Source organism: Drosophila mojavensis, unplaced genomic scaffold, assembly GCF_018153725.1.
Source record: "Drosophila mojavensis isolate 15081-1352.22 unplaced genomic scaffold, ASM1815372v1 contig_36, whole genome shotgun sequence".
Classification (NCBI taxonomy): Eukaryota; Metazoa; Arthropoda; class Insecta; order Diptera; family Drosophilidae; genus Drosophila; species Drosophila mojavensis.
Genome location: NW_025318858.1, coordinates 1,450,741 through 1,461,038, shown reverse-complemented (window position 1 = coordinate 1,461,038; position 10,298 = coordinate 1,450,741). Strand labels below are relative to the sequence as shown.

Here is a 10,298-nt window from a genome sequence, read left to right as displayed (position 1 = left end):
TTTTGTTGTATAATTTTAAAATTTAATATATATAAAAACACATTTAAACGAAAATAATATTAATACGAGAACTGGCATTGGGATTACGTGAGGCGCTTACATAATCGAGCCGAGAAATGGATTACGCAATACTCGTGAGCAATGTAAGTGACGGAAGGCCTAAAGGTCAAGTGTTATAGGGGGACGACTGAATAGTCATTGATAGTTATTGATTTCTTTTGTTCTCGTATCTAGACTGATGGTATGAATAGGAATAGGAAACATTTATGAAGAGATTGGAATGCGATATATTATATTTTCGGTTACGACTTTTGCTAATTTTGCTTCATTTTAGAGCACATCAAAGTTTATTTAAAATGAACTTTAGGACAAATTTAAATTAAACCTTTAAAATGCTCAGCTCTTTACTCGGCTGTCGTTATATGTAAATTTACACTTAAATACAATACAAATTTATTATTTATTTATCATTTATAATGACTTTAAGAAAATTCTGAAAATTAATAATGAATTTTGTTTTAGCTAGGGTCAAAGTATACAAAAACTTTAATAGAAGAGATATGTCTATATACCAATTATTATTATTTTCCCAATCTAATAGAAAAAAAAAAAACATTTTAAAACCAATTTAAGTTTTCAATTCAAATTTTTCTGTCAAACATTTTTCCTATGTCACCTTCATTGCTATTTAACCTACCCCAGAAACCAATTGCAAGACCCGCAAAAATTCAACTCGACTATCAAATGGCAGGCGAAATTTATGGTCATAAGCCGCTTAAGAAACATTTGCAGCCACAAATGAATGAACGACAAATGTGGCAAATTATGAGACTTTGAGCTCTTCAGGCTTTGCTTATCAGCAGCAAAACACGAGGCAGACAATAATAACGAATACTGTTTAACTCTCAATTCTTCTCTTTTGGCAGGCAATGTGAAAATGCAACATCAACACCTTTTCAACAACAACAACGACGAATAACAGCAGCAGCAGCAACAAATTTGGAACCCCGTCGGAGCGAACGAGCCAACCAAAATTGAGTTATAAAATTAGCCCCGCTGCGATTCGACACGCCCAGAGAGTAGCTAAAAGCCAAGCCGCCGTGAAGTAGGCAACAAAATATTTATGCGCACAAACGATAACAACAAGAACAACAACAACAACAACAATAACTAAAGCCAGTGAACAAAAACAAAAAGTCGCATCATGAAGGGCTTGACGGCGTTTAAGGAGAAGGCGACGGGCGTTTTCAGCGGGTGAGTGGACCAGCAGAACGAAATGAAAATATCATGAATAGAACTACACTGCGCAACGCAAATGGGGTTGTTATAAGAAAAGCAAAATAATAATTAAGAGACAAATTAGAGTTTTTATGGGAATTCCAATAGAATAGATCAGTTGGCTTTTTTTATATAATATTTTGGATTAGAGCTCTTCTCTCTTTTGGGTAATTTTATCTCGGCAGAAATGAATGGATGAGCAACATATAACATAAAGGTTAGGAGAAGAAATACACATATATAATGTTTCCTTAATATATTTTAAACCGCGATCCGGTCTAGTAACTTTTCTCCTAGAATCAATGACAACAGGAAAGAAACTCTTGTAAAACCTATATATGCAGCTTTACATGCTTTGCTAAATTCCAACTTTCTCTAGGCTAGTGTCGCAAATGATGAGTGTGCAATATGCCGAGACTGAAATATGATTGCAATCAAATGGCAATGGCCAAAAAAAAAAAAAAAACTGAATGAAAAATAGGAAAAAAATTTAATTTAACGCAACGTTGATCAGCAACGAGACGAGAGCGTGACGCGTGGTTGGCTGAACTTGACCATGCAAAAAGGATGCTGTGGGAAGTACTTAGATAGGCGGTGAGGGCGGGACTTAGCCAGCGTCGCGAAAGTTGGGCACGTGTCGTCGTCTCGCGCTGTGGCGCGTCGCAAAGTTGTAAAAATTATTGGCATGCTTAACAAGTCATTAAAGAGGCCACAAGAAGCTGCAGCCAACTACGGTCTGTAGTCAGTCAGTCAGTCAGTCAGTCAATCAGCCAGCTAGTCCGTGAGTCAATCAGTCAATCTGTCTGGCCGCCAGTTATGAAAGGCAACGGCATGCCGAGACGTTCACCGTTGGCTCAGGAATTTCGTGCACGTTGCCAGCCGTGGCACGTGCTTCCAGCGGAAGCGAAGCAAACAGCTGCCCCTGCGTGGCACTGATGGCTCATGGTAAACAATACACTCGGCAAGGGCATTACTCTAGGGCATAACTGACTGTATAATACTTGTTTACGGTTCAGTAGCACGAATTGAAATCGTTGTACATTTATATGAAGATCTATATTTAGAGGTTCAACTGTGAATTCCAAAGCTTGATTATTCTTTATGACTTAAATACTCTGTAAGATTGATATGTCTATATAGGTAAAATAATAATATCATGTCGATTGATTCACAGAGAGGAGAGGGGCCCTATCAATGCAGGTTGATCGGAGAAGCTCAACACCAAGCTTGTGAAAAATACACAAACATTTTGCATAAAATAATAAAGTTTCGCCATGCCTCAGTGCAGAACTATATAAAATTCTGAGTCTCACTGTAAAGGATATAAGCTATAACATTCTTTTACTCGACATGAAGCTCTTAGCTCCACAGGTATACGCTTTAAAGCTGTGTATGATGGAATAGCAAAGAATGGGATGGGATAGGTTATGATGGCATAGGCTATCTTACCCCCATTTACTTGTTTACTATAGAGCATATAAATCGATAGTTCTTATACAGCTGTTACCGATTAGATTTCTCATTTCTGGTTCATTTAGCTGTCAGATTTCTTAAACTGAGAGAGTTTCTACATTATTAAGCTGAGGAATTGAATAGTGTATATGATATCGTTTTTCTATTTTAGGTAGATCGTTTTCCGATTTTGGCAAGTTCTCTTGATTTATGGATATATTCAGCTATGTTTAAAACAACAAGCTTCTAGTTTCAATGGCGTCAAAAGATTTGGTAAACTTGATATCTAAACCGAATAAAGGATTATTCATAGAGACAATATGCCCCTCTCACAGCCTAAACGAGTATAAACAGTATAAAGAGTCATGAGCATATTGACTCAGAGCACTAATAGTGAATACGAATGTGAGTGTGAGTGTGAGTGGGAGTGTGTGTGTGAAAGTGAATGTGTGGTATGCAATTTTTATGGGCACGCTCCTGGCAACAGCAGGACTCGATTACGAGTGAACAACTGATTTGCTCAAGGACTTTTTCGAGCGGGGAGACGCGCGCAGTGTAAATTAGAAATTGGAACAATAGGTGATAGCTCGTTTTCATTAAGGAATGTGTGTGAAGCATCGAGCGAAAGGGAGAAAAAAGTGTTGCATACCAACAGGCAGTCAGGCAGTCAGGCAGCCTGGTCTCCTTGAAATTCAAAAGGCTGCACGCAAATGAAATTGATTTCGACGAGCTCATTGAAAACGGTTGCCAGGATCTGTGCCTGATGTCGAGTGGCACTCGAAAGGCGCGCGCGAGAAGAAATTGAAATGCGTACAGCTTCAAGGACAAGTCGAGCATTGTGTCCTCAGCGAAATTAGAATTGTCGAGCTGCCTCCCAGCTGGAGTCGCCGAGTCGTGTCTCTGACAAGCCAAGTCAAACATTTTGCCCCAATGCTCGACTAATGGGCGCGTCCATTGTGGCCCAAGTTAAAGCCAGGCCACAACAACCTTCAGCCGACTCCAACTCCGCCTTCGTGGCTGCCAAGACAGCGGCGCCAGTTAGCCATAATCTAAGCGGCGCCAAAAAGTCTCCAACATTTTTACTGACAATCAAAACCCGCCAAATAAGTGCCAGCAAAAAAAAGAAAAGAAAATAAGAGAAACTTGAGCAATAGTTTATCAACAAAGCAAAAAAGCAAGAGAAACTCTAGACAGTCGAGGAAAGTGAACTTCACTTGGCACGAATTCGAGATACGCTTGCCAATAGTGCGATGATGTATGACTAGAAGCTTTGGGCATAAAGTGATATAAGTTATGTTAGAATATATTAGTTTCATAGTTTTCTTCATCTTTTATCAGCTCCGTCAATCAAGCAGTTCGGTATAAAATGACTAGAGATATTTCTTATAGTTTTACAATTAAAAATTTAGTTTTCTATGCTCAAATTTTATTAGTTCAGTTTAATCAGTCAATCATGAAAATCTATCAATCAGTTAATGAAGTCAGTCAGCTAGTTATGTAGCTAGAAAATTAGTTAATTGACTTTGGTTGAGCAAATCAGTCAGTCAGTCTGTCAACCAGTCACTCATTCAATTTGTCGACTAAGCAATCTATTTATTAATCAATGTCAGTCACATTATGAAATAATCAGTCAATCATTCAAGCAGACAGTCAATGATTAGCCAAATGAGTCAAACTGTTAAGCAATCATTAATTTTTCTATGAGCTAAACATTGTCTGTCAATCAAACAGTCAGCTTATCAGTTTTATATTCCTTTAGTCAATCAATCAATCAAACAATCTGTATATAGGCAAATCAACCAGTCTGTCAATCAAGTTATTTATCCAAATAGATAATATACGTTTAAAATGACACAGTCAATGAACATACATTATTGGATTGATCAATCAGGTAGTCAATCAATCAGCTATCTTTATAAGAAAGCTAATGATGTTCTGTATACAATAAATTCGTTCAATTAAGTTAGTCCCTCAATCAGAAGACTGAGCAACTTTGATTGAGCAACTTTGTCAATCAAGCAATCAGTCTAGAAGCTGAAATAGTATATATAGAGCGATAACTTCTATTGACTACAAATCATAATCAATCCAAGCTACACGCATTATATATGCTTATATAGTTAGGGCTATCTCATTGCGCTCCTCCTCAAACAATGTGAACAAGTTCCAGCTACTCTAAACAAAGTTATATAAATGTGAGTGTGCATGTGAGTGCATGTGTGTGTGTGTGTGTGTGGGGATCCATAAATAGCGGGTATAAAATTGGCGACAGACAAGCCGGCATTAAACTCGGTCAAGGCGCAAGGCACAAGGCACAAGGCAGCAGGCACGAGGCAAAGACTGCGAGGACTACGCGGACTAGAAGGAAGCTGCGTGACCAGACGAGGGTAGCTTTGGCGTCAGACATTTGAGTTATGTGACAAACGGCGACGCGGACGGGGAAAAAAGAGATATTGAAGTTGGCACAGTAGTGGATTTTTATTCTGTATCGAAGGAGGTGGGCCACGGCGTTTGTCTGCAAATTTATGAGACGGAATGCCAAAGAGTCTGAGAAAGAGACAGAGAGGGAGAGAGAGAGAGAGAGAGAGACAGAGAGAGGGAGAGGGAGAGAGTTGCTAATGCCACCAGTGATGAGGTTATCAATGTTGATGTGTCACTTAGGCTGGGTTAATGCTCGAGCTACCCTCGCCTATGCATTAAGCCAAATGTCCACAGTCTGTCATCAATCAGCCTTTGTCAGCGCTAAATGCTAGCTTTAAGCCACAATCTGATATCGAAATCTGAATCGAGAGCGGTTTACCTGGCTGGGAAAATCAGTTTTCTCGGTCGCAGCACTTAATGGAATTGAATTCAGTTTCAATTGAATGAATCACCCCCCACGGAAGGCAAACAAGGTCCCTCAGGGCAAGACAAGAGGCAGTCAAATTTCTTGCCCTAACAAGCTGAAAATATTTGTGTTTTTACGCCTCCCCTGAGCCAAATGCCAGACTCTCCCTCTCCCTCTCCCACTCGCTCTCACCTGTTGCTCGACATTGTCAACTAATTGTCATGAGTTATGTGACCTCTCACCTTTATTTCCCTTCACCTTTCTTGCAGCCTGAAGCCGAATATGGAGAAGTTCGAGATATCGCAGAGCTATCATGGAGGTCACGGTGGCTACGAGGAGATGGAGGGCGGCGAACGCGAGGGGCGTGGACCTGGCGGCGGTCACGCCTACGACGACGACGACGATCGACCCGACTCGCCCGCCTCCTTCGAGGAGATCGAGCGCCCACCTCTGCGCAAGATCGACAAGTACTGCAAGGCGGAATGCCCCTGCATGCCGGCACGGTACACAATCGCTACGATGGCCTGCGTGGGCTTCATGATTGCCTTCGGCATGCGCTGCAACATGTCAGCGGCGAAGCTCAAAGGAGAGCATAACGGGGTAGGTCGAGGGATAGAAAACTGCAGTAAAAATTAACTGAAAATTCGATATGAGTTGTTATGGACTTGGCTATATAAAAAAATAAAAAAATAATAATAATAATTTAGAAATTTTCATAGAAATATTTGTTTTTTATTTTTTAGAGTACTTTTGATTTATATGGGTCGCTGAGTGAATGAAATCATTTCTACACCCAGCTACACTGAAAAATCTAGCAAAATAAGTCTTATGTCAAACTTCAAGAAAATATTAATTTTATTAAATTAAAACATTTTTAAAATTAACAAAAACTTATTATTAACGAATACTCAAAAAATTAAGACAGCTTATACATATTAAATTTCTCATATAAATGTGCTCTCTAATGTTCTCATAAAGTCTTTAAAAACATGAACGGAATTCGAGCATGGGAATTCAATTCAATTTGCCTCATTTGATGGCAAAGCTGCTGTCAATTAGAGTGTGTGTGCGAGTATGGGAGTCTATGTGCGTGTGTGTGTGTGTTTGTTCACATCACTCAAAAGTCACACACAAAGCCACGCCCACACAAGAGGCACACAGGCACACATAGAGCATCCGTTTGGCGCTCGTTAATAAAAGCCCGCGGCACAAAATTTTAATGATTGCGACTTTTACTCTCTCACTCACTTGCTGTCGCTCTCTCGTTCTCTCTCTCACTCACAGACCGTCTTTATGAACTGGACGGTGGCAGTGGAAAGCCACGTGGACTCATCCTTCTTCTGGGGCTATCTAATAACACAAATACCCGGCGGCTTCATTGCATCCAAGTTTCCAGCGAACAAGATTTTCGGTCTCTCGATTGTCAGCTCCGCCTCGCTGCATTTGATTGTGCCGTTTGCCATGACACTGATGCACGGCCATGTGGTGATAGGCGTGCGTGTGCTGCAAGGACTCTTCGAGGTGAGTCACGGAGAACATATATCTATCATGTAGCACATATCAAATATACCAAAAACCAAATCGAATTCGTTTTTGAGCAGATCAAAGCTAAGGATTACGCATGTAAAAGTGTAGAGGGGTAGCCAGAGCTGGGGGGTTGCTTTATTGTATGTGTGTGTGTGCGTTGGGGGGGTTGCTATATGATAAAGCAAATATGTGAAATGAAAACATGTTCCGGATTTGGGGCACACACAGAAGGCAAAATAACAAAAGCATTTATTTTAATGCGATTTCTTTTGTGTCTGTTTGGCAATCATTTTTTCTTTCTTTCCCCCTCACTCTCTAACTCTATTTCTCCCTCCCACTCAGGGCGTAACATATCCGGCTTGTCATGGCATTTGGCGTTTCTGGGCGCCGCCTATGGAGCGCTCTCGCCTAGCCACATTGGCCTTCTCCGGCTCCTACGCGGGCGTCGTTGTGGGTCTGCCCCTGTCCGGGCTGCTGGCGGATGCGGTGGGCTATCAGGCACCCTTCTATGCGTACGGCACCTTCGGCATCATCTGGTATTTGTTCTGGATCTGGCTGTGCTTCGAGAACCCGCGCAAACATCCTGCGATTAGCATACCGGAGCTGAAGTACATTGAGAAGTCGCTGGGCGAGTCGGCGCATCCGACGATGCCGTCCTTCAAGACGACTCCGTGGCGCGAGATGATGCGCTCGATGCCCGTCTATGCCATCATTGTGGCCAACTTCTGTCGCTCCTGGAACTTCTATCTGCTGGTGCTCTTCCAGTCCTCCTTCCTCAAGCACAAGTTCGGCTTCAAGGTCGAGGAGGCGGGCTTTGTCGGCTCACTGCCCCACTTGATCATGACCACGATTGTGCCCTTCGGCGGCATGCTCGCGGATCATCTGCGCAAGAACGGCATCCTCTCCACCACGAACGTGCGTAAGCTCTTCAACTGCGGCGGCTTCGGCATGGAGGGTCTCTTCTTCCTCTTCGTGGCGCACTCCCAGACGGCAGTAAGTCCTTTTGGGAACTCTATTTAATTATTTATATGATATAATTCGATTTTTAAAGAATTTTTGTTTACCCTTATTAAAATATATATGTAAATTTATGGTTATTTATTATTATATTTTATACATGATATTAATAAATAATTTTTTCAATTTTTATTTTTATAAATTTTTCTAATTTAAGAATAATAATTAAATATTTAAAAAGAGAAAATGTTTTGTTTCCGTCTCAGAGTATCCTTATAATCGGAATACATTTCTTATTCAAAATTATATTTTTTCTATATCTCCTGATCTCCATCCTAGCAAAGCCATTACCAGTACTATGTTAAGTCACTGTTAAAATACATTTTTAACCCAACAGCTCGTTTCTGTGCGCACAAAAAAGAGCTATATGGTGAAATATGATATTTAACAGTACGGTAGATAGACGTACTGTTAATTAACATGTAAACTAGCAGTAGCTAACAGTGCTCTTACATGCTTTTATTTATAAATTATTCCTCTTACTTTTGTTTTTTTTATTTTAATAGTAAAAAATATTGACATATTTATTATTTATATATTTTATTTTTTTTAAATATTTATACTTTCCAAATTATATGGATAAATTAAGTATATATATTGTTATTTATATTCATGCAACATTTTCTTAGACTGGCGCCATGTTTGCTTTGACCTGTGGCGTGGCGTTCAGCGGCTTTGCCATCTCCGGCTATAATGTGAACCATTTGGACATAGCGCCTCGGTATGCGAGTATATTGATGGGCTTGTCGAATGGCATTGGCACCTTGGCTGGCATAATCGTGCCCTATGCGCTGGATGGCCTCATTCAGAGGAATGTGAGTGGATTGAGTTGATTGATAGAGCTGTACGATTTGAGCACACTTTATCTATATTTGAACTATAGCCGACTGGCTGCTGGACCACTGTGTTTACCCTGGCCGCCTGTGTTCACTTGATTGGCTGCACTTTCTATGGCATTTTTGCCTCCGGCGAGCTGCAGCCTTGGGCCGAGCCGCCGCCTGAGGAGCAAAAGGTGTGGGCACCGCCGGCGGGCGCCATTACCCACGGCGACGATCCCAGCCAGGCGGGTATGATGGGCAACTACATGAAGGAGACGTCATTTGTAAGCCAAGCACGCTATGCATTAGGCAGACTTAATATCCTTCTCTCTCTCTCTTCCTCCCTCTCCCTCTCTCTCTCTCTCTCGCTCTCCACTCTGCAGGGCGCACCGGAGTACACGGAGCAGAGCCAAATGCAGCAATCGAATGCCATTAGCTACGGCGCCACCGGGCACGTGGCCAACAATCCGTTTGCATTGGCAGCGAGCGCGCCCATTGCCGAGGAGCCCGCCCAGCCGAGCGAAGGATACGGCTACACGGACTACACGCAAGGACAGGCGATGCCCTCGACGAATCCCTACGAGCAGCAGGCCTACCAACAGCAGCAGTAAGCGATAACAAATGGCAGATCAACTGATATACAATTAGCTTTTAGTTATAGTCCGTTTATTGTTTGTTCCTGATGGGGTTGATTTGTATATAAGATATAAAACCGACACACACACACATATAAATATATATCTGAAACTGAAAACGATAATGAACTTCAGGCCGAGTCTAACGAATTTCTATATAGAACAGAAGTCTCACACTCACACATACACACACGTCACACTAACACAATGAAACTATGTACCTAACAGAGCAACTACATATTGTACGCGTATACAGGACACAAAGGATTACGTTAAACTTGGCCCCCCAAGAGCAAAGCACAAAATCTATAGCCTACTTTTAAGCGTCGCTTGCGCAGAACTCTATTTACAAGCTACAGCAGAATGAGAAACAAATATACATACATATATGAAGACAAATAGAAACTATTATGATAATCGACATTTGTGTATATCATTAAAACCGACATAATCCAGGCACACGCAGCACGTCTCAAATCGTTACGAAATATTATTATAAATAATTTCAAACTAACTATATAGACACTATATATAAATATATTATATAATAATAGCGAATTAATTGTTGTTAGCAGTTAATCAATTATAAATAAAAACTGCAAGTTTTATTACCGTTAATGATATTCAATGTATATGGATAAAGGCGCGACTCTGAAGGTCGTCAATATCTAAGCATTAGTAAATTTTAATCATAAACTTATCCAACTAAAACTAAGCAATTGTTGATGTTCGGCACGAATGATA

The 10,298-nt window shown here is 40.8% G+C and overlaps 1 protein-coding gene across 1 annotated transcript; it reads left to right on the top strand.

Annotated features, from left to right (window-relative positions):
• On the top strand, positions 1–9,942 carry LOC6575701 (vesicular glutamate transporter 1). The gene is made up of 8 exons (XM_002001671.4): positions 1–143; positions 927–1,254; positions 5,827–6,157; positions 6,842–7,078; positions 7,427–8,077; positions 8,731–8,916; positions 8,985–9,203; positions 9,303–9,942. Exons 2-8 carry the CDS (start codon positions 1,205–1,207, stop codon positions 9,528–9,530), a joined length of 1,902 nt encoding a protein of 633 aa, XP_002001707.1. The 5' UTR covers positions 1–143; positions 927–1,204; the 3' UTR covers positions 9,531–9,942.
• The last annotated feature ends 356 nt before the right edge of the window (positions 9,943–10,298 follow it).

Bases quoted from the DNA above. Each gene is read 5' to 3' on its own strand.
- LOC6575701 (XM_002001671.4), top strand. From the start codon at position 1,205: ATGAAGGGCTTGACGGCGTTTAAGGAGAAGGCGACGGGCGTTTTCAGC. The intron at 7,079-7,426 runs GTGAGTCACGGA...CCTCCCACTCAG, and splicing joins TGCTGCAAGGACTCTTCGAG to GGCGTAACATATCCGGCTTG. The intron at 8,917-8,984 runs GTGAGTGGATTG...TTTGAACTATAG, and splicing joins ATGGCCTCATTCAGAGGAAT to CCGACTGGCTGCTGGACCAC.